We start from the raw sequence: 25,573 nt of genomic DNA, 5'->3' as shown, positions 1-25,573 counted from the left end.
TTACGCTTTCTTTATTCACAAAAGAAGACTCATGTAACTGACTTCCCTCTGTTCCTTATTTCATTCTGATTCATGTATCAGTATTAGATGTTGAAAATATGTTCAGAATGAAGAAACAAGTGAAATACAAATCAGGCTCATGGTTAACGTGCAGTGTCAAAACACCGGTAGATCGCGGAAACTGCCGACGATGTCAAATCAAGTTCGGGATATTAACAGATCTTATGTGTAAAGGCAAGATTTTGTGACGTAACATGACGACGTGTGTTTTTTTCAAGCACGATTAAACGTCGAGACGTATTATACTCGTTTTGAGTCAACATATCTTACCCTCTCGCTACACTGAAAACACGTTAGCGTTTTTATTGCTATTCTGATTAAGATTGTGTTACAAACAATATAAGATTACATTGTTTTTAAATGTTTGTATGTACAACAATTGATGTGATGGCTGAACGTGTTTAAAAAAACAAAAAAAACTGAAACTAAAATGTGGTTATTATACTGAGATTCGCGTACAATTAAACGCTTTGAAAAAAAACTGAACACATAGACCATGCTCTGAAATAAAGGTGTTTTCACCAAAAGATCTCCATGTAATATCTAAAAGGAAAAACATATATCACGAAAGTGTAAAGGACGCCTTTGTGGTAAAACATAACTGCAATCTTAAACTAGCAGACACTGGATTTCACAGATATATCTGACATATATATTATACTGATTACCCGATTAAATGAAGTGACTGTGCATCGGGTTTTGATTTAGTGTTAACGCAGGAGAAGGTTATAAAGATTAGCGCCCGTCCACGCAGCCTAAACAAGTAATGTCATATATTCTACACATGCACAGTGTCATTTTTGCTGGATACATCATACAGCACGACTCACAGCCAGGCAAGATGGGCACAGTGGTTAGGACGTTGACCTTCCATGTGAAAAGTTCGAGGTTCAAAACCCATTTGCCTAATAGTTCACAGTATTTATGGTTTACGCAAGTAAGGGAAGTAATACAAACCACGGAATTGATTTGGAATACAGGCTCTGCACATCTATTTCTATAAGTGTAGCAGCATTACAGTTTAATCCGTTTGGGTATTTTCATGTTTTTGTACCCCAACAAAGTTCTGCCATGGATGACATAATACTTCCACATGGGTTTTGCATCTCTACGGAGACATATACTAACATCCAGCAGCTTTCTGTGCTGATAAGGTTAGTTCCTGTTGCCAAATAATGTAAGTACGTTGACGCAAGTTTGGCACAATATACTGTTATGTGTCTCCAGTTACATGTAGGACAGGAATATGATCTACAAGTTCGTACCCCCTTTATTGGCTCTTTCGATGCATCGCTTGCTTCCCTTTATATTATAATAACAAGAAGGGCGTCGTCGTGACGAACGGAATTATCTAGCGGTCTATCTGAATCGCATTGATTGAAAATAGCATTGTAATCACGGATCTCTAAACTTAGAATGGAGATTAAGTTATATTCAAACACACAGAGAGATTGGTACATGGTACATGCGAGAGGTATGTCCATTGTAGGCATACATTGGTGGCCTGGTTGAGCTTGCGTGTCCGCGCTTCCGTTATCGGGCCGTTTCTTTGCTCTTTGTATACTTTCGTGACAAAACAAAGTCATGCAAAAGTCAAGGAAAACGACAAACAATCGATGGGAGCCGCCAAGAGGACTTCAAAAGGAGCCGCGAAAAGGAGTTCAAGAACAACAGCAAGGAGTAAGACAGACTCACGTGTACAGTAGCCGGTGTCCCTGGCACATCCTCCAGCACAGAGAAAAGAGCACGTTCTTCCGCAGTTAGTTCCATAGTTCCCTACCGTGCAGTCTGAAACGTTACACGGTAGTCTCAAATCACGGAATGAACATTAATTAACGCCATACTCCACGCAAAAGACCAATCATAGGTTGCGTTTAATTGTTTATACCTCTGCAAAACATAAAATCCATGTTATTGAAACACAAGTACTATTCTAAAACCTTCAAATCATTTTCCGGAGATCACATAGTGTGCTTGAGTTGATGATAATGCTAATCTCAATTAGATCTCAAAGGTTGTATTACCGCGGCTCTTTTGGAAACGTTTTCCGACGAATTTAGGCAACAATACATGTTGTGACATGCCGTATATTATAACGTAATCGTGCAATGATTTGCTCGAAAGTGGTCCGTAACTATGATACTTGATCAATTGAAGTAGTGTAGTGTATGTAGGAAACAAATTACGTTTCTGTCATGTGTGATGCTATCAGTGGCTACGCTTACTTCGTGCTTTACTTGGTAACTTACCCTAAACGGTGCTCCATTAAAGCAATTTACAATGTAGCGTGCAACCTTGTTTCTACTTAAGTATTAAACTAGTAATAATTGACGGAGCTGTTGAAATGTCTACAGCCACAGGTAATACGGGGAGTACCGATCCAAGGACGTGTTGTTTTGATGGATTGAATTAGCAATCAAGTGAATGAGTTATCCCGTTTGAAACGTGTAGGACTTTATTGTAAATGTAAAAGGAAGACATAAATCCATGTATCGGATTGGCTGATTGTCGATAGAACTTGCCTTCGAATTATACACACATACATTAATTTCATCCCGGTATAACCTACTTTTCATATATCTATGGAAGTACGAAACCATTTACCCAATCATATCAAACCGCGATAAACCCCGCGAACTTTCGGGCAGTGATCAGCACCTTCCGTGTGTGATCTGATGGCCCGTGGACCGTGACGCGGTTCATTTCACGCAGAAGGCTCACAGCGGTAAACACAAGATACGGTGACAGCGATATCTCTCTCCTCTCATCATAGTTTACTGATAACCTACTACGATGTGTAAACAGTAGGGGTTAGGGTCTCCCTGTTCATCCCTCTATCGATGTAAGTTTGAAACTTTGGTAAGGACAGGAGCTGTATTGTTTTTGTTGTGAGGGTTTCATTTTACGCTTTTTATGAGGTGAGTGTTTTAGAATTGGGAGAATGGGGTTGGGGGGGGGGTTAGGGGGCGTGTGTGTGTGTGTGTAAGAGAGAGAGAGAGAGAGAGAGAGAGAGAGAGAGAGAGCGAGAGACAGACAGACAGACAGACAGACAGGAAGACACAGTGTAAGAGCAGTATTACGAACAATGCGAATTGCATAATCGCTTTATTCGTAAAATGTTTGCAAGCACTCGCAACACTCGCAAGGCCACTCGCAACGTTCGTAATACACCCGCAAGACATTCGTATATGGATTTGTATGCATTCGCAATGATCGGTAAGGCTTCGAAATTTCAATATTTTTTCCTGTCCATTCGTCTCTTTTTTTGCCGAATACAACATGTTCATATTCGCTAGGATATTCGGCACAGTGTAAGACAGGCATAAGAAACGAATCACGTAAGCGTTCTATCAAAGTGTCATGCAAGCTAAAACGAACACTACCGTTCATTCTTACCCATGTCCTGGCCGAGAACACACGGTGACACACACAGCAGGCAGACCAAGAGTAAACCGATCCCGGTACTATCCATTTCTTGTTGTTGTCCACACAAAACTCACAGCACGTCGGGAATCGGGAATCAAAACCCACACAGCTCACTTCGTTGCTCCCCGTCTGAACTTTTTCCACAAAATAAGTCTGAATTTTGTCCAGATTATGTCGTAGCATTTTGACACAAGGAAGTTAAATGCAGCAGTTGAGAATATTTGCACAACACCACAGGCGCAAGGACAAACGTGTCATTTGTACACTACTTGCACTCGCTAACAGAAACTCTGCTGTTCGCGATGAGAAGGGAAAGGGAAAGGAGAACCATTGAAGAAAAAAAGTGCTCCTGTGCTGAAGCAAGGATACCAACACAATCTTTTTGTTTTAAACTGCAGACCGAGAAAATACGAACATATGACGGATTTTCTGGTAAGATAATTTTAAACTAAATAAAACACGTACCATAACAGATAAACAAAATGACGCAACACGCACTTAAAAATACGATCAGTCGTGCAGGCACAAACCAGGAGCACACCAAGAATACGCACAGCTTCTGCCTGTTGCTTAGATTTGTTGACGGTTCAGTGACTGTTGCCAATGCATCCATACAGAAGTCGTAACGGCATGCTTGTAATGTTAATACCTGACGTGAAAAGCCCGCTCCGCCCCACAGAAGGTTTGCAAAAGCGATGACATATTTTCACGAAAACCGCAATACATTCACAAAAGCATTCAACGACATGACATGACACTTTCAAATCCCTTGAATGGCTATTTAGCAAACGTAAACCAGACACACATTATCGTGGTTTCTTCTTCTTCTTCTTCTTCTTCTTCTTCTTCTTCTGCTTCTTCTTCTTCTTGTTCTACGACGGTCGTGGGCTAAAACTCCCACGGTACACTCGTGTTTGTGCACGAGTGGATTTTTACGTGTATGACCGTTTTAACCCCGCGATTTAGGCAGCCATACGCCGCTTTCGGAGGAGGCATGTTGGATATTTTCTTGTTTCTATAACCTACCGAACTCTGACATGGATTACAGGATATTTTCCGTGCGCACTTGGTCTTGTGCTTGCGTGTACACACGAAGGGGGATAAGGCACTAGCAGGTATGCACATAAGTTGACCTGGGAGATCGGACAAATCTCCACCTTGACCCACCAGGCGAGGCCGGGATTCGAACCCACGACCTAGCCTGGAGGCTGGCGTCTTACCACCAAACCATTGTGCCCGCCTTGTGGTTTATTCTAATATAACTTGAGTGTTATTTGTTGCCGCTCACTTCAAAGAAATGAAAGATACGAGCTTTCTTCTCAAGAACAATTATCTACTTTAGAAAGCAATAACGATTGAAGCTACGAGTTTTTTTCTCAACATACGGGCGACATGACAATAGACCTTAGTGTTGTTTTAATTCGCAAACCTCAATAATTGAGATACGAGGTTTGTTATTTACAGCGACGACATACCGAGTGAAGGGGGACTGTCTGTGTTGAAACTTGTAGTTGTTAGTTTAAATGCGGTATGTTTGTGTTGTCTGCTTATGATATGTATATTTCCCACATGTGAGTGTTCGGAACTTTCAGCCGCTGAAAGAAGGGCCCACAAAGTGTAGCGGCTTCGCAACCTATAAACTATCGAGCATTCAGGTTTGCTGAGGGCGGACAAAAACCGACCCATCCAAGTTTACAAAGAAAGGTAAAGAAGCAGAGGGGGGAATAAAATGATATCACGCTGAGAGAATGCGAGATGCACAGAGGGCGACCGAAAAAAAAGACAGAAACAAAAAGATATAGTAAAATAGTTTGTTGATTGGTTGCTGCTTTTTAACATCCCTTTATTCTGTTGGGCTATATTATAAAGTACTGGTTAGTGTATAAAAAATAACTGATATAAGTAAATTGATGACACATTTACAAATGGTGTTGTTGTTGTTGTTGTTGTTGTTGTTGTTGTTGTTGCTGTTGCTGTTGTTGTTGTATTAATTGCTGTTGTTGTTGTTGTTGTTGTTGTTGTTGTTGTAGTAATTGCTGTTGTTGTTTCTGATATTCAGCACTAACCCAAACAGGATAAGCTGCTGTCATAATTCACTATCAGTGTGAGTTCATGAACATTATACACTGTAGAACAAGTTACAACAAAACAGGATCAGAACAATATAATTTGATTGATTGTCAATGTAATATTGACTACTTGTCTCGTAAGTGTTTGAGGGCTTCGACTCAAAATCACGTTTTAAAAGATAATGTCCGGTTCCCGTTTTGTTCCCATTTTGATTTCGCTTATCATCTCATCACACACTTGTACCCCTGTTTCAACAATCGGCATAACCATCGCCTGAAACTATGTTTTGTACTTAATGCTATTATGTTAGTTATAATGTGCTCGTGGTCTGGTTGTACAACCATTTTTGACTTGAAACATGCGTGTTATCTATTAGTTCCTGCCTTTAATTCCATCGAACTACCAACAACTATATCGGTGTTGTTCTTAGCGCAACATGCGACAATACACATGCCAGCATGTCTTTGCCTAAACAAACAGACACGAATACCCCTTCATCAGAGTACATCTCCATGCCTCACATGATACTGTGTAGTGTACTTCACCTTTAATCTGTTTAAAGGACAATACCACGTGATCTACTGTACAATAGACGTGCTACAAAACACATGTCAACACATGCTCATATATATCCATTTTAACAAAGTCGCAGAAGATTAGCGCTGTATACTGTTGTAGACATGACACGCTGCAGTGCCCACACATACACCATTGACTGGGCGAATTAACATGAGATAACATTAAAAAAATGGGTAGGCACTAGAGTAAATACGTGATGTATGTGGCTGCATGAATATATCATGGGAGCTGCAATGCACGCACACCAACCAGGACGTTTACCGGCAAACACTGTCGAGTGGGTGCGCAGTGGTGACGACACACTGTGTAGGCTTGTCAACATGGAGTACATGTAGCAAGCAAGATTGTCACCCCCTACCCCAGCCTGAGCAAACCAGGATACATAATCATCCTACAGCGGAGGCGGCAATTACAATACACTCACTAAGCACACACTTAAGTGCATACTAAAATAAATGCATCAAAACGAAAAGTAAACAGCAAAATAAATAAAACAATGACTACAGCAATGAATGGACGAATAAATGAATGAATGCCTCGACCACTCCATCCCTCAATCAATTCATCCTTGCATCACTCACTCAATCACTCACCCACTTGCTTCCTCAGTCACTCCCTCAATCCATCGAATCATCAATCAATCAATCAATCAATCAATCAATCACTCAATTAATCAATCATTCAAGCAGTCAATCAATAAATACATTTGTCATCATTTTCACGAGTTTTCATTCACAAGCACCTGGGAAATAAATGTCATGTTCCCCGGGGAATAAATCCCCGGTTACCATAGTTGCAGGAAGCCCTATTACATGGATAATCAAAAGCAAACCCAATAGAAACGCTCGAGGATTCTTCGGCTCTTTTCATTGGCGTTTCCCCAGACCTAAACAGACGACACTGCTTCGCCAAGTTCCAAATACGAACTGGCAAACTGGCAAATGTAAACAAAAAACAAAACTACCTCATCAAAGGTCATACCTTTATGCTTTATCGCAAACAAATGAAACCTATCGATATGTTTTATCTTCTCACAAAGTCATGGAGTGCGTGTATCTCTGTTTGGAGAAACACGAACGTCAAGTTTAAGTCAAACCAATTGACCCCTGACACACACATTTTGACCCGTGCACAAAACGTTGTATCGATAAACTAAGCGCAAATAAAAAAATAATAATAAAAAAGCAAAGAACATAGCAACAAGAAATGAAGACATCTGACAAAGCCGAGCAAGCAGAATGACAAGTCTAATGAAAAACAGAGAGGCAATGAGAAACAAGATCGCGATTATCTTTCCTTCGCGGCACGGCGCAAATCGTTTGTGTCCTTTGACCCAATTCGTGCAGTGCTGCACGATGCAAATCTTCTGTGACCTTTGACTCAACGTAGCTTCAATATTCGATTACTAATATTTACCACTGAAAACCGAGGGGTGGAATACCGAGAGGGGCAGGGTGGTAGGGCGATGGTGAAATGTAATGAAGAGACACGTGTAGCAATAAGAGAAACCCGATTCTGCAATAACACAAACAAGAACAAAAAACCCAACACTGACCTATATGAATATTTAATCAATAATATGATCGTCTGCGTTGCAGGTGCGCAAGTGAAGGGTTGGGGGGGGGGGGGGGTTAAATTGATCATTAATTTGTGTGTGTCAGTGTTTGTGTTCATGGACTGATTGTGAGGGAGGGGGGTGGGGTGGGGTGGGGGTGTTTCAGGTTTTGGTGTGGGTATGAAACGAGCAAAACAATACCCACAACTCAAAATCTTGGAGGCAAAAAACACTCGCCGTCGCATCATTTTGTCCGCACAATATTATATGCACCAACAACCAGAAAGAAAGGTGACAATGGAAAAAGACTCATCTTTGCTTCCTGCGATTCCTTGCCCCCGACTCGAACGTCGCACGATAATCCACATAACAGATCTGTTGTGAGATGGTCAACGCTGACTGTGCAAGCAAATCACCTCGTTTGAAATACGACAATCCCATCGCTCGAATGCAACATGTGGGCACTATCGTCTCAAAGGCGCTTACTGTTGGTTTCACACACCACTCTGTAGTCGGAATCTACAGAACTTCGCATCCTCAAACCTGACATACTTGTCTCAACATTATAAACTCAAATCACACACAGTAAGTTGCTTTCGCACGCCAGCTTTGAACAACGTGCTGGGGCCCCGAACATGCATTATAATAACAGAACTCGCGTTTCAAACCATGGCTCCCTGTGTTGATTTTTCATTTAATGTTGAACCACCAAAATGATGACAAAAACGATGTTTGATGGTGTGTTGCCAGACCAGCTTTTTTGTCGGTCCTCGGGGGGCATATCGACTTTTGTTTCATATTTATTGACCGCGGCCTTCGGCCTTGGTCAATAAATATGAAACAAAAGACGATATGCTCCCCCTCGGACCGACAAAAAAGCTGGTCTGTCAACAACCCATCAAACATCTTATAATGTTGTATTGTTTATATATAAACATTGGAGACACATGTCTTTAAAAAGCAAAACAAAAAGCATTGAATAAATGCATGTGTACTGTTTGTTAATATAAAAAAGTATTTACAGATGGAGAACAACGCTTTAATATGTCGTCGTGTAGTTTATTTATTTTCAAATACAGAAGTGATGACTTTAAGCGCTATAATGCTTTACTTACAAATAAAATACCAACGCCATGTGTCACGTTGGTGTCATGGCACAACACTCAGTCACTCATCAAAGTGTCTGCACTTAACAATATATTCAAATAGATATAAGCGTACACAGTTCGCATCTTCGTTCCTTTCCGAGCTGAGCAAAATTGTCAAGCACCTCAGTAAAGCATTCCTGAGAACCCTGTCTGCATAGAAATACGTCGGATACATAGAGGCACTTTGAATACACAGAGACACATCGGACATAAATATAAGGACTGTGGATGTAACATATTCCACGGATGCGTATTTCAGATAAAATATACGACTTTTTGTGCAGATGATAATGTGCATCACAACAGATTGTCCCCGGCTTTTACCTGAGAGCACCCTTACATTTGGACACATACCAAAAGTCAACCATCTGACTGCTTACAGTGTGGAGCGGTCGTTTTTTGGTCTGATTTACTGTCGTTGATTAGCACTGTGTTAAGGTGTGACGTTCATTGTTTGGTCTGATTTACTGTCGTTGATTAACACTGTGTTAAGGTGTGACGTTCATTGTTTGGTCTGATTTACTGTCGTTGATTAACACTGTGTTAAGGTGTGACGTTCATTGTTTGGTCTGATTTACTGTCGTTGATTAACACTGTGTTAAGGTGTGACGTTCATTGTTTGGTCTGATTTACTGTCGTTGATTAACACTGTGTTAAGGTGTGACGTTCATTGTTTGGTCTGATTTACTGTCGTTGATTAACACTGTGTTAAGGTGTGACGTTCATTGTTTGGTCTGATTTACTGTTGTTGATTAACACTGTGTTAAGGTGTAACGTTCATTGTTTGGTCTGATTTACTGTTGTTGATTAACACTGTGTTAAGGTGTGACGTTCATTGTTTGGTCTGATTTACTGTTGTTGATTAACACTGTGTTAAGGTGTGACGTTCATTGTTTGGTCTGATTTACTGTCGTTGATTAACACTGTGTTAAGGTGTGACGTTCATTGTTTGGTCTGATTTACTGTCGTTGATTAACACTGTGTTAAGGTGTGACGTTCATTGTTTGGTCTGATTTACTGTCGTTGATTAACACTGTGTTAAGGTGTGACGTTCATTGTTTGGTCTGATTTACTGTCGTTGATTAACACTGTGTTAAGGTGTGACGTTCATTGTTTGGTCTGATTTACTGTCGTTGATTAACACTGTGTTAAGGTGTGACGTGCATTGTTTGGTCTGATTTACTGTCGTTGATTAACACTGTGTTAAGGTGTGACGTTCATTGTTTGGTCTGATTTACTGTCGTTGATTAACACTGTGTTAAGGTGTGACGTTCATTGTTTGGTCTGATTTACTGTCGTTGATTAACACTGTGTTAAGGTGTGACGTTCATTGTTTGTTCTGATTTACTGTCGTTGATTAACACTGTGTTAAGGTGTGACGTTCATTGTTTGGTCTGATTTACTGTCGTTGATTAACACTGTGTTAAGGTGTGACGTTCATTGTTTGGTCTGATTTACTGTTGTTGATTAACATTGTGTTAAGGTGTGACGTTCATTCGCCCAAACAAATTCTTACTCTGCAAAGGTAGCAGCCAGGTTGTAGCGCGTTGGTGTATGTCGACACAGGGTAGGACACTTTTATTCCCTGGGAGAGTTTGGACATATCATTATGTGGTAGGGCACGTCATCGTTTCCATGGGAGAGTTTGGACATATCATTATGTGGTAGGGCACGTCATCGTTTCCATGGGAGAGTTTGGACATATCATTCTGTGGTAGGGCACGTCATCGTTTCCATAGGAGAGTTTGGACATATCATTATGTGGTAGGGCACGTCATCGTTTCCATGGGAGAGTTTGGACATATCATTCTGTGGTAGGGCACGTCATCGTTTCCATGGGAGAGTTTGGACATATCATTCTGTGGTAGGGCACGTCATCGTTTCCATGGGAGAGTTTGGACATATCATTCTGTGGTAGGGCACGTCATCGTTTCCATGGGAGAGTTTGGACATATCATTCTGTGGTAGGGCACGTCATGGTTTCCATTGGAGAGTGTGGACATATCATTCTGTGGTAGGGCACGTCATCGTTTCCATGGGAGAGTGTGGACATATCATTATGTGGTAGGGCACGTCATCGTTTCCATGGGATGGACGAACTCAGTTCAGTCACCATTATGATGAAGACCATGCTACCAAGTAGGGGGTGGGGGTGGATGATGCAGATAGGAGTGTGTGAGGGGGGGGGGGTAAGGAGTGGAGTGAGGAACATTGCAACGCATGGAGCTTTATCAACATCATTTCCTATATTGTTTCTTTTTTTTCGTTTATTCTTTGGTTTTCTGTTTTCTTTTCTTGCTTGAGAAATACCGTCGTTTGCTTAGCAATATTTGTTTATTACTTTATTATCCCATTGTTAGGCGATTTGGGTCGTTTCCTCGCAGTGGTAAGCGAGCAGAGACATGAGTCGCGCTACCTAGTAACGAGCGTGTTTAATATTATTTAGCCACAACACTTTTGGCAGACTGACCGAAGTGTTTTGTGTGCCAGTCTTGACACAAGGATGGGACATGGATACCGTCTCTAAAACTGCACGCACAGTGGATCCGTGTACATCCCGGCCTGGAATCGTTTCCCGTGGATCACAAGTTAAATGTTTTGTGTTAAGTGAAAAAAGACATGAATGACCTGGTGATTTATGTTTGGCAACAATCGCCAGGAAACGTTACAGAATAATAACACCGACACTCGCACACATCAAACACATAACAAGACACACGCACAAAAGAAAAGTCAAACGGGCTATTCAAATGTCCTTTGCACATTGATTACTAAGGCTTACTTTAAAGAATAATGGCTCATCCTGAAAAATAAAATAATCCAGAACTTAAATTCCTTGTGAGAACGAACTGGCAAAATCGACAAAAATAAACTAAACATGGGCGCCTGACTTAAAAAAGAACACTTTAACAAACAAGCAACTCTCATTCACTGATTGTTTTCTAAATGGAAACAAAACACAGACAAAAGTGACCTTCAGATATAACTGTGTACACCTATATGAGCACAAGAAGCGAATTACATATCAATATGTTATACTTGATTGTACTAAATTGTATTGTATTGGGCTGTATTGGTCAATACTACACCCTATTGTATTGGGCTATACTGGCTTGTACTACACGTTACTGTATTGACATGTTCGGGTGTGCACTACATTGTATTGTATATGATTGTACTGGTTTGTACTACATGTTATTGTATTGAACTGAACTGGTTTGTACAACAGTATAGTGCATTGAATTGTACTGTTTTGTACTTCATTTTACTGATTAAAATTGGATTGATAATGACATGTTCTTAAGATCGTCTGACTACTCGCTTGCAAACTACCGGCAAAGTAATGATCAATGACGACATTAATCGCATTTTATTTCATACAATTGAAATCAGAATTAAAATCATAGGCCTGTTTGGTTAGTAACTAAACTATAATTAAAATAAATAAAGACAACGTACGTTCCACTCCTTTCTCTCTCAGGGATCAAATTTGCCATAGGATATTTAATCCGATTATATGACAATGTTCTTTAAACAAAAAAACACACGTCCATGTGTTGTTATTAGTTATAGTTTCTCCACCAATCAAAGACATTCGCGAGGGATTCCCAACGTGAGTTACAATAGAACATTCTGTAATTTGTTTAGTACACTCTGGCATGTTTTGTTGTTTTGGGACTAAATGCTACGACTATTAACATCTCATGCAGGGCCTCAGGAAGTGTGTTATATCTACATGCACTTTTGGCGCCTCCTCGCTTGAAAGTAGTTCGATCATTCCACTGCATGTTTCTCAGCACCTATTTTAGTTTGTGCATAAACCACAGTTTGGTTAGCATCTAAACAGTCTGAACAAACATTACATTACCCAAACATGACGTATTTTGTGAGAACATCAATTTATTTTGGAACATTTGACGTCACCAATGTCAAGGTCGCTCTCTTCAGTGACACCGCGAGTTTTCATTGCGCGAAGTTTCAGTCTGATTCGCTGACATTTATTTATCGTGAAAACCTTGCGGTGAACCCGGTGTAGTGTGAAAAGAAACGATCTTGCATATATACCGTATATATATGGATACGGATAAAGATACATAAGGTACAAGTGCAGCATTAAGAATTAATTGTGCAAAATCATCCGTGGTGGCAGTCAGCCTGTTCCTACGTCACAATTAGTACAGTGTGCACCTTGTTCGATGCAGACGACATATTTTTAACGTTCAAGGTTTTTCTGTGTGTAAGAACGATCCTTTTCTCCAAGATTATGACAATGAATACAGATGGTGTGGGAACATGCTCATGTGGTGCGACTGGATATTTTGGTTCGAACCGGCGAAAAATCTCCTTTTGTTTGGGGTCCATTTCTGTTTCTGTACGTTGGTCATTGAAGATTCCTGCGCAGCTAAAAATAAAACGAAGATTGAATGTGCAGACTTATGACAACAAGTGCGCATGCTTAGATATTTACACAATGATATCCCCGTTTTTCCAACGCTTTATACCACTTTTTACCACATATGGAAATTACAAATGACGCGCTTGGTCATACATATAAGGAACATAAAATGCAATCAAAGAGAGTACTAATGAAGGGTGTATCCTCTAAAGGAGAAACCGGGTTGCCTGCTTAACGCTGCCCTGCCAAGCAATGATGATATAGCAATACTGACAGTTTAGTTAGAAATAAAGGGTCAATTCTCTACACAAGACAAGGTATTACTTGTGTTAATCACAGTAATTATGATATGGCAATACTGAGATTATCTATTTATCTATACTATACATATACATATGGATGTAAGTGTGCAGTTTTTTTCTTCTTTCTATTCGTGGTTCTTTGATTCAGAAAACTTCTGTGTGATGATTTTTGGAATAAGTTCCTAAGGGCTCTACTAATACCCCGCGATCGTGACACGCCACTCGGACAAGGCAGGCAGGTGCGCGAAGCTCCGGTCAAAAACAGGTTATCAACCGTTTTTACGGCGAGCTCAGAGGCGCTTTATCCATATGAAGTGCTAGCAAGTTGCCTACCCCCGGAGGAGTGGACCCAGGAACGCTAGAAATGACAAAGAGGGCTCCTTAACATAGAATGAATCGATGACCGAAGATCAACTCACTCCGCACCGGTCGCCATTGTGAGATGAGATGACGAGAAAGAAAGGGCAAAAACGACCACAGAACAACAGCTCAGACAAATCCAGCCCCGGTGTCGGCAGCTCTACTACAGACTCGGAGAAAGCCAGTAAGAAAAAGGCAAGAGTAGTCGAGGCAGGCTCTCCTATAGATATTCCTGTTTTCGAAACAGATTCTGACGAATTCGATATGAGTGACACTAACAAGAGAGGTAAGCAAGTCGGTTCATCTGAAGTCGGAGACGCAGCGGTTACTTCCCCTGATGCTCACAGTCGCACCGTCTCTAATGAAGATCTGCTCAATGAGATCTGTTCAAACCGTAAGGTTATGGAATCTATGAAGGACACACTCGACCAACTAAGAGGTGAGGTCTTTGAACTAAAAACAGAGAATGACAAACTACAGAAAGAAGTCAGTGAATCAAAGAAGAGAGAAGAGCACATGAAGAGTGAACTGGGAGAAACAAGAACTCTTGCTCATCACACAGAAGAGAGACTGAATGAGCTTGATCTTTATGTCCGACGGAACAATCTGAGGGTCTATGGACTCAGTGAGGGAGTGGAGTCCGGTGGTCCAAATGGCGGTTCCAATCCATCTGAGCAGACGAGGCAGGGCAGTGGCAGGCAGGGGAACAGGGACGGGCAACAGCCGGAACAACAGTCTGAGTGCGAGAGTGCGAGAAGAAGGTGCTGGCGCTGTTCAACAACAAGCTGAACGTCAAGGTGTCCCCTGATGACATCGAGGCAGTCCATCGCCTAGGCAGACTCCAGCGAGACAGGAACACTCCGCGAGGAACCATTGTGCGATTTGTCTCTCGCAGAATAAGGGACCAAATCCTGTATAACAGGAGGGGGTTGAAAGGGTCAGGTGTCGTGATTGTAGAAGATCTAACCCAGACGACACAGTACCTCTTCCACAAGGTCAAAGAGGATGCTATCTGTGAAAAAGCATGGACAAAGAACGGTAAAGTGGTGATGAAAACCAAAAAAGGAAAAGTTGTCTCTATCAGATCCCTATCTGAACTCAATGACCCCACCAGAAGACAGTCGGAATGGAGTAGTCATGCCTCCGAGCGTTGAAGGGTAGTTATTCTGGTTTTTTTGGGGGGTGCTAGGTTGTGCTAGGTTGTGTAAATATAATCATAATCACCAACAAGATTGTTGTCCAGCCGTATGTCAGAGATCTTGAGTCTACCTTTTACAGGCTACCAAACACACAACAAATATCCGAGTATCTGTCTGTTTTTGTTCTATGATAAACAAGATATGTTCTTTATCACTGACTTGACAACTGGACAAGTAGAAAGCACATGGCAGTGTTGTGATCACGTGATGTTTTGTTTTGGTTTGCCTAGCTCCTCCACCGGTACAGACGTTGGTTTCCTTTTTACGATCCCGGTTTTTCCCCAACTTTTAACGAGAGTGTGTTCCGTCACTTGTTTTCATTCTACATCAAATGTTTTGTCATCCAGCCATGTTATTAAGCCGTACATAATACATACTGAGAGTAGCTTCGGTGAAAATATTTCCAGTCGCCACACGAAAAACCACGTGATCGGTGAAATCCAAAATGGCGTTAATCGATCGACTACAACTGTGTACTTTTAAGTACTTGGATAAAGTTCAATAAAGTTCCTGGAAACATACTCCTTCGTCCTATAGCCCAATGGCAAGATCCGAAGGTATGTGTTACTTGTATTCATGTCTGTTTACTCTTTCTTGTTGTACCCTTTCTTGTTGTAACTTTTGTTCCGTTTTTGCTTGTTCTCTCTGTTGTTTGGTATTCGTGTCATTCGTGCCGTGTTGTTGGCCCCCCCTTCGTGCCCCTGTTAGTGTGTTGAGCTGGTGGTCGCGATTTTATGCTGTGTCTATTACCATCACTATGCTGGATGTATGGTTCTATATTTCTCATGCCTGTGTCGATTATGGGTAATGCCAATGGTTCTGTTTGCTCGCTGATGTATTGTCCAGAGTTTGGTTGTATCACTACTGCTTTTGTGTACTGTCTCCCAATGTTTGCAATCTTATTTAAAAAAACTCTTGGTCCTAGTGTTATCGCTTTTACTGCCTCGACCTGTTGCTGTGCTCTTCTGCTCGATTTGTGAGAAATGGCTGCTTATACATGCATATATATTTGTGTATTTGTGTTGAATGTGGTCAGGGCTGCCTACATGCATATATATTTGTGTATTTGTATTGAATGTGGTCAGGGCTTCCTTTTGTACAATGCAAGCTTACAGGAGCTACACTGTGACAGTGACACTCAGGTTGATGCCTTTGCCATGTCTCCTCCCTGTTTGCATACGTGAGACCCTGTTTTTGCTGTACCACATGCCCCCTTCTCTCAAAAGGATGGCCTACAATACACTTTTTGCGCTTGATCAATATAGTTATTTGGATCAAAAAGTATAATGGTTTTTGTGTTTGATCACAATGGTAGTCCATGAAGAGTTAAAAATTTGTTCCTTTAATGTAAATGGACTTGGAGACTTCAAGAAAAAGAAAGATGTGTTCGACTTTTTAAGACAGCAGAATGGAAATGTTTTCTTGCTACAAGAAACGCACTGGAAAAGTCACCAAGAAAATTGGATTAGGTCACAGTGGGGCTATGAATGCATTGTTGCTGGTAATGATTCTGCAAGTAGAGGTGTTGCTGTATTGTTCAAAAATAATTTTGATTATAAGATTCATAATATTGTCAAAGATGATGATGGAAGGTATATTTTGATTGATATTGAGATTTTGAAAAAACGTCTGACCCTTGCAAATGTTTATGGCCCAAGTAATGCTGATTGTCCTGCTTTTTTTGATAAACTGTTTGAGAGAATTGTGCAGATGGATAATGAGTTAATTATTATCGGAGGTGATTGGAATGTTGTTATAAACCCCAATGTTGATACAAACTACCCGGCCAAATCTTATAAAGTCAATAGTAGGAGAACCGTTGTTGATTTTATGGAGCAGTATGATCTCATTGACATATATAGAGCCTTACATGCTAATGTGAGACAGTATACATGGAGGCGGTTTCATAGTTCACAGCGAAGCAGACTTGATTACTTCCTTGTGTCAGAGCAGTTAGGTTTTGAGATTGTGAAAGCGGATATTACACCAGGTTACTATTCTGATCACTCAATTGTTGGTGTAAGTTTTAGAACTGATGTTGTTAAACGTGATAGACCCTTTTGGAAGTTTAATAATTCACTGTTGACAGACATGGAATTTGTAAATATAGTGAAGAAGGTTATTGTTGATGTAAAGATACAATATGCTTTACCTGTTTATAATGTGGACAATATTGACTTGATTGACGATGATGATTTACAGCTATTGATTGATGATCAGTTGTTTTTTGAGATGTTATTGATGGAAATAAGAGGTAGATGCATTTCATATTCCTCATATAAAAAAAAGGAAAGTAACAGAAAAGAAAAAGATCTTCTTTCTCAGATATACACTTTGGAAAGTAACTTGACAGAGTATAATATTCAACTTTTAGAGCAAACACGACAGGAGTTAAGTCAAATAAGGCAGAAAAAAGTGGATGGTATGATAATTAGATCCCGTGCGAAGTGGATTGGAGAAGGGGAAAAAAATACAAAATATTTTTGTAATTTGGAGAAAAGACAGTTTGTCCAGAAGTCCATGTGTTTTTTGCAGAAAGATGATGGTGAAGTTATTCATGATAATGCTTTAATTGTTAAGGAAGCACAGACTTTTTATGAGGAGTTATATACTTCAAGAGAAGCCGAACTGGTAAATGAAGAGATTGATGAAAACCTGGCTCATCCTGTATTAACAGATGCTGAGAGTAAACAATTGGAAGGTAGACTTACTCAATGTGAGCTACTCAAAGCTGTGAAAAAACTAAACAACGACAAAAGCCCAGGATCAGATGGGTACACTGCGGAATTCTTTAAGTTTTTCTATTCTGACTTAGGAAAGTTTATGTTACGGTCTATAAATTGTGGATTTGAGAAAGGAGAAATGTCAGTGACTCAGAGACAGGGCGTTATAGTATGTATTCCAAAGGAAGGAAAAAATAAAACACTTTTGAAAAATTGGAGACCAATTACTCTGTTAAATACGGTCTATAAGATTGCATCAACGTGCATTGCAGAACGGTTTAAACGTGTTTTGCCAAACTTGATTCATGATGATCAAAAAGGCTTCTTGAAAGGAAGATATATTGGTGAAAACGTCAGATTAATATATGATACCCTGTTCTACTCAAATAAACATAATATACCTGGCCTACTTTTGATGGTCGACTTTGAAAAGGCTTTCGACAGTGTTGCCTGGTCATTTATTGAAAAATCTTTGAGCAAATTTAACTTTGGAAATGACATGAAACGATGGATTTTCACTTTTTATTGCAACATTAAGTCCTGTGTTTCAGTCAATGGTCGGTATTCAGCATGGTTTAATGTAGGTCGAGGCACCCGGCAAGGGGATCCGCTGTCACCTTATTTATTTTTGATTTGTGCTGAAATATTGTCTCTTATGGTACGCCAGAACAAAAAGATTGGTGGTATGAATATTCTTGGCGAAAATATTTTATTGTCACAATTCGCCGATGATACCAGTCTGTTTCTTGATGGTACAGAGCAATCTTTTTGCGAAAGTATAAAAGTGTTACAACATTTTGCATCACTGTCAGGTCTGAGAATGAACTATGATAAAACAATTGTAGTTTGGTTAGGACCTCTAAAGTTTTGCAAAAGAAGATTTTTGCCTGATATGAATTTTACCTGGAACCCGGATAATTTTAGAGCACTTGGCGTTATTTTTTCGGTGAATGTATCCGAGGTTGTTTTTCTTAACTATAGAAATAAGTTAAAGGAAATTCAAAAACTTCTGAATTCATGGACCAGAAGGAACCTGACACCCTTTGGTAAAATAACAGTCCTAAAAACCTTGGCTATTTCCAAATTGACACATTTGTTTACTAATTTACCTGATCCAGACGAACAGTTTATGATGGAGTTAAATAATATTTTTTTCAAATTTCTTTGGGATGGAAAAAGAGATAAAATTAAAAGAACTACGGTTACCCAACCCTATGAAGATGGAGGATTAAAGATGATTGACGTGAAAAGTTTTCTGTCATCTCTAAAAATTGTTTGGTTAAAAAGAGTTGATGGTCTTACTGGATTAATATCAAGACTATTGTTTAAAGCATGTCCATCTGTTACAACAATTAATATGAGAGGAGAGGAATTTGCAAATGTTTTGATGCAGAGAATGGAAAACCCATTTTGGACCAATGTTTTTAAACATTATAAGAAACTACATGGAAAATGTGACCCTATAACCTTTAACGATTTTGTATCAGAATGTTTACATTATAATGTTAATATTCGGAGAGATAAAAAGACAGTGTACATTCAAAATTGGATCGACAATGGAATAGCTCAGATTGGTCATATTTTGGGACAAAATGGATACTTATCCTATAATGCGTTTAAAATCAAATATCCAAATGTGCGAGGCGATTTTGTATTGTATCAAGGTGTAATCCAGGCTGTTAAGAAATATCAGAGAAAAATCGGCTTAGAATTTGATAAACATTTTATTATGACAGAGCCCATTGTGTGGAAATGTATTTGTAAAGGTAAGACACAACTTATTTACAAAAAACTGATTGAACATACTACGGTCCCAAAATGTATCGAAAAATGGTCTGAATCTTTAGACTGTTTGTTAGATAAGAAGGCTATTTTTCAACATGTTTTTAAAACAACAAATGACACTTGTCTGAGATGGTTCCAGTACCGATTATTGTACAGAATTTTGCCCACAGAAAGGTTTCTATTTTTGCGAAAAATTGTGGATACGTCATTGTGTACATTTTGTGGTAGAAATGAAGAAACCCTTTTACATATGTTTTGGGAGTGTGATAAAGTGCAGACTTTTTGGATAGAATTTGTAAATTGGCTAAAGGCGAATTGCACCCATTGTGACAATTTAAAACTGTCTAAAGAACTGGTTCTTCTTGGAGTGGCGAACAATGTAGTCACCGATAAAGCTTTTGATGTGTTATTAATCTGTGCCAAACACCATGTATATATTTCCAAAATGAACAAAAAGACCCCTCATTTTCAGACATTTAGTAGAAACTTTAAGCAAAGATTTATATGTGAAAAGTATAACGCAGTTGTGAATAATACAGTAGATAAATTCTACAAGGATTGGCGCCTGTATATGCACGTTTTGATGTAACCCTTAGGTTGTTTCGTTCTTAAAACCTTTTGATAATGCGACCACCAAACCACTGAACATCCCCCCCTCCCCATTCCATCTTCCCACCCCATGTATGTTGTAATTGTCCAAGTGTGCTTTTCTGTTATATGATTCTGTCCTTTCGGTTAGGTGATGTCCTGTAATGTACAGCATATTCATGTAAAAAAAACCAAAAAAAACTGTACAAAAAGAGAATAAAAAAAAAAAAAAAAAATACCCCGCGATCCTGACTGCTAAGTCTATACAATAGAATGTAAGTGTGTGTGTGTCTGTCTGTCTGTGGTCGCCGTACCTCAGATATGGCAAGAAGCAGGAACAAGATAGTGTGCATGCACACCGCCTAGAAGCCGCAGATGTGCTCTTGGGTTTTAGTTTATTGATTCATTGACTCCTTTCTCAGATTATGAACATCGCCTAAATTGAATACAGCCTAAATAGTGCAAAGCCAGCTCAGTGCCTGGTGTTCACCAGTAGTAAACACATAATGCCAGTAATATTAGAGACGCTCTAGCTATTGCTCCTATGAGGAGAAGAAATTAAGAACGTAAACATAACCGGACAGTTGAGGAAATTTCTAGCAGCAAAGAGAGGTAACTCGTACTTTGTTATTAATTGAAGGGAGGTAACTCTAATTATAAAGGCATGCCTGATCATTCTCACATAATGCATAGAGTCGAAGTAAGACCTGCTGCTCAATTATCTAGAACTTGTCCATGGAAGAGAGATCACTCATGTCAACGTTATTTTCTGTTTACAGAAGCCTATTATATTTGTTTATTTGTTGCTTAACGTCCAGCCGACTACGCAGAGCCATATCAGGACGAGGAAGGGGGGGATGAAGGGGGCCACTTGTCAAGCGATTCCTGTTTACAAATGCACTAACCCATTACTTGTGTCCCAGCAGGCTTTAGTAAAACTAAATTAATACCTACTGGAAGATTACCAGTTTCCAGTATGTTAAAATAGGCTTAACCTATCTACTGCTGGACTTACATCAGAACACTAACAGATTAAACTATACATGAATCGCGAGACAAGCGGCAAGAGAAGAGATTTTTGGAAAAAATACAGGTGAATGAGCAAGAAGGCAGAAAAAAGAAAAGAATTCATGAAGAAAAAGAGAGCATGACAGGAAAGAGGAACCAAAAATCTACCTAACAGCAAACTAGAAAGCTCCTGCGGTTCCAAAAACAGGAGGGGCTTTTAATTTCATAACCGCAGTGCCCCACTGCGGGAAAGCCTATTATACTAGAAGTATGTTTATCCTACATACGTGTGAGAGACACCCGTGAGATAATAATCGTTCAAATCACACGTGTGTATATCATGTAAATGAGGTCATGTCAAGCAAGTCTGGCAGGGACCTGTTTTTCCACTGCTTATGATGCCAAATTCACCGAGACAAACGTCATTATAGAAACACAAATTGCGCTCGCTAATTACCCTCGATGAATCTTTAGAACTAACACGTCACACCACACTTTCAGAGTGACGTTTCTTTGCTTTGACGTAATAGATTGCACGAGGCTTTAGAAGAGATCGAGGGTCCAAAACAAGCGTCTTCAATTTAGCTGCCTCGAATGCAGGACATTTTCAGTAAAATACACGTAAGTACAGTATGTAGGATAAACAGAATACTACATGGCTTGCTGTGTCGTACCAGATTTACACTCGTTGCTTTTTCAAATAGTGAACAGCTCGCTTTCGCTCGCAGTTCAATATTTAAAAACAAACCCTCGTGTAAATCTGGTACGACACAGCAAGCCATGTAGTATTCTCTATATCTACTATTACCAGCAGTCGACACGCGGTGATACATATGCCCTTTGACCTTTTCTTGGGGATATCCTGTACTAAAAATAGAATACTGAATTTTGGGAAAGCTGTTCAAGGGCACTCACGCACTATATTTGATTTTCAATACACTACTCAAAACCTTTGGGATAAATCAAAAAGAATAACATACAAGTACGTAGAGTTCAGAAAAGAAGAAACAAAGTTTAAAAATCGTGATTTACAAGTCTTTGGGGACTCGCACTCGAGACCACCGGCTTTGGAGGCTTACACAATCGAGGCGTGAAAACTAAGATATGAACTGCCAATATAACTGCCACGTGCCCGAGTTTTCGACTCGTCGTTTTTCCCGTTGGTATTTGTGTCGTGTACGTTTTCTTTATATCATCATTACATGTAGTCGCGGTGTTGCCTATGGGGCAATCAATTTTCACCAAAGCCGATGTCACGGTTACTAAACAAATAATTAAAACAAGAAGGGCAAAGCCCATACGACTCACATGCTTGACCTTGACAGCAATGACATCATACACTAAGAACTGTTTTACACATTTTTCCTACCAAAATACATGTGACCTTGACCCAAGGTCAAGGTCATCCAAGGTCATGCAACACAAAGCTGTTAATTCAAGACATAGGAAGTACAATGGTGCTTATTGGCTCTTTCTACCATGAGATATGGTCACTTTTAGTGGTTCACTACCTTATTTTGGTCACATTTCATAAGGGTCAAAGTGACCTTGACCATGATCATATGTGACCAAATGTGTCTCATGATGAAAGTATAACATGTGCCCCACATAATTTTTAAGTTTGAAACAGTTATCTTCCATAGTTCAGAGTCAAGGTCACTTCAAAATATGTATACAATCCAACTTTGAAGAGCTCCTGTGACCTTGACCTTGAAGCAAGGTAAACCAAACTGGTATCAAAAGATGGGGCTTACTTTGCCCTATATATCATATATAGGTGAGGTATTGAATCTCAAAAACTTCAGAGAAAATGGGAAAAATGTGAAAAATAGCTGTTTTTTAGGCAACATTTATGGCCCCTGCGACCTTGACCTTGAAGCAAGGTCAAGATGCTATGTATGTTTTTTAGGGCCTTGTCATCATACACCATCTTGCCAAATTTGGTACTGATAGACTGAATAGTGTCCAAGAAATATCCAACGTTAAAGTTTTCCGGACGTCCGGACGTCCGGACGTCCGGACGGACGGACGGACGGACGACTCGGGTGAGTACATAGACTCACTTTTGCTTCGCATGTGAGTCAAAAAGGGTAATTTTGGAAGTACTTACTAATTATGCAATTTTTTTTATTATTTCGACTCATTTCATAAACCAAAACGTTTTGAATGAAGCAAAAGAATAAAATACACGAATTACGAGTTCAGAAAAAAATAAAAATAAAATTGCCGGCGAAGCGAATCGAACCCTAAAGTAAGGACTAATGCATGATCGAGCGCGTTACCAACTGAGCTATTTTGTCGCACTGTGATGATAAGCAATGTTTAACGCCCTCACGGTAAAACCATTAGGGGCATGTTCCCGGGTTTGACCCCGACTTTAGATGGGGGGAAAAAAAGACCCAAAAAAAAGAAAGAACAAAAATGAAAAGGGCCACCGCAAGGGAGGGGTGGTTGTCGCGCTCTAGCTCCCGGTCAACGAGGCACCCGAGCCGGAGGTGGTTTCAAGTAGCGTCATATGGAATTAGCTTGAAGATCCAGCTGGATCATTATGTGTCTGTGCTGGCAGTCAGCGCTGCCGTTGTGTGTTGTGAGCTATTCTGTCGCACTGTAGGCGAGGAAGATGTTCAAATATTACACTTGAAATCTTGAGCGTGGCAACGACTGACTCGAGTTTCCGAGTATCTCCGTTCGTATGTATGTACTGATCTCACTGTTCGGGGCTAATTCAGTTCATAACTGAATATAAGTGCATGTGTGTGTGTGTGTGTGTGTGTGTGTGTGTGTGTGTGTGTGTGTGTGTGTGTGTGTGTGTGTATGTGTGTGTGTGTGTGTGTGTGTGTGTGTGTGTGTGTGTGTGTGTGTGTGACTAGTAATCAGAAATAGCGGGGTCTACTCTCTGTACAAGACAGCTAGCCCATTGCTTTTGTTCACCATCGCGAAGCAGTTGCGCTATACAAACATCGACGGTTCAAGGATACCGCATTTCACTTGGAGCGGTTGAAATTGGTTTCTTTCGTCACTGGCCTACTGGGAGCAGACTGCATCAATGGAAGCGGCCCACTCCTAACTTGCTTGCATCTGCAGATGAGGTCCAGCCAGAACTGGCGCACGGCGGGATCGCGAGCCGTGAAGATGGCGAAGATGAGAATCCCCTGAAAGGCGGTGGTGCAGGTGAACAAATACTGGAACACCAGGCGCGCGTCCTCGATGGCAAAAAAGGCAAAACCCCAACTCAGACCTGTGGTAGGAAACAGAAGACTTAAGACTTAAAAGAACAGTACATTAATAGCAACAAGAGCCATTGCATTGTTCATTCAAATGTACATAGGCTGTTCCATAATTATTTATAATCTTAGAAACGGAATCACATACCAACAATCTAACTAGGCTATTATCTAGACCAATCCTTCCCCAGCCGACACCCAACTGGCCATCATCTCAAACGACCTCGTTCAGGCCTTGGACCACAGTCATCAGCTATACCTTGTATGACCCTCGTGAAGGCTCAGACATAGTCTTCAGGGCTCTCAAGCCGTGTTCCCACGGCTGTTTCTTGAAATCTGGACATGGCAAGAGAATAGGGTGGATGCGACACCAGCAGTGCTCCCTTAGGTGCTAATAAATATGTTGTTGCAAAGGCAGTATGCACAGGTGCGTTGTCATGTTGCAGCATAAGCCCTCGAATACCCGTGTTTGGACGGTGTTTTTGCCAAGCCTCGAATACTTTAGGTCATTTTTGGTGGAAAAAGCATAAATAAGACTGTGTCAAAGACAACATTCACTGCGTGACATGTTTGAAACCTTCCGTTTTTTTCTCCAAAAAAGCCAGGTAAGGACGTAATTTGGTTTTGGAATGTGTTTCGCGGAGCTCATTACACAAGATCCCTTGTCAAAACGGTGTGTTGATATCTCTAAGTGAACGAACATCGCCTGTAAATCCATCATTCATATACGAACGAAATTCAAGGGAAAGAACTGCAAGGAGTTAACACACTTATACATTCCAGCTAAAAACATTTAGACACAAACTATCTATTCAAGTTACACTGATTGTTATCTCGTCTGAGAAGGATGCGGTGCAGTTAAAGAGATATTCGCATATAGTAACAGACATGTTATTAGGACCCCTTTAAAGTTGTACTACACAGTCTTAAATTGGTATTCCTCCATTTGTTTCTCACCGAGCACGACGAAGCTGGCGATAGAAGCCCGGATGCTGATGACGTTGTAGCTGGTGCCACCGTGCGACATGTCACGCCGACGACAGATGCTGACGACAATAAGTACGTAGAGAACGATGTTGGCGCTGACCATGATGGCGATAGGGGTCAGGAAGGCGTAGTAGAACGGCATGCGAGACATCCAGCAGCTTTG

The 25,573-nt window shown here is 40.4% G+C and overlaps 2 protein-coding genes and 1 long non-coding RNA gene across 3 annotated transcripts in view; 1 reads left to right on the top strand and 2 right to left on the bottom strand.

The window, feature by feature from the left end:
• Positions 1-5,246, bottom strand: part of LOC138965722 (uncharacterized) — a 10,616-nt gene extending 5,370 nt beyond the window's left edge. Inside the window, exons 1-2 of the long non-coding RNA XR_011455496.1 lie at positions 3,457-5,246; positions 1,756-1,848 (exon numbers count right to left, since the gene is read on the bottom strand). This is a non-coding gene — a long non-coding RNA (uncharacterized lncRNA). The remainder of the gene's footprint in view (positions 1-1,755; positions 1,849-3,456) is intronic.
• LOC138965698 (uncharacterized) overlaps positions 1-25,573 on the top strand; it is a 268,534-nt gene that overhangs the window by 108,351 nt on the left and 134,610 nt on the right. The window lies entirely within an intron of this gene.
• Positions 23,613-25,573, bottom strand: part of LOC138963627 (adhesion G-protein coupled receptor G6-like) — a 29,351-nt gene continuing 27,390 nt past the window's right edge. The window contains exons 12-13 of the mRNA XM_070335474.1: positions 25,381-25,568; positions 23,613-24,437 (exon numbers count right to left, since the gene is read on the bottom strand). Coding sequence (XP_070191575.1) covers positions 24,184-24,437; positions 25,381-25,568 — 442 coding nt within the window. The 3' untranslated portion in view covers positions 23,613-24,183. The remainder of the gene's footprint in view (positions 24,438-25,380; positions 25,569-25,573) is intronic.

This window comes from Littorina saxatilis, linkage group LG4 (assembly GCF_037325665.1).
Source record: "Littorina saxatilis isolate snail1 linkage group LG4, US_GU_Lsax_2.0, whole genome shotgun sequence".
NCBI classification, from domain to species: domain Eukaryota; kingdom Metazoa; phylum Mollusca; class Gastropoda; order Littorinimorpha; family Littorinidae; genus Littorina; species Littorina saxatilis.
Note: the sequence above shows the minus strand (reverse complement) of the source record. Positions and strands in the feature narration are given on the sequence as shown.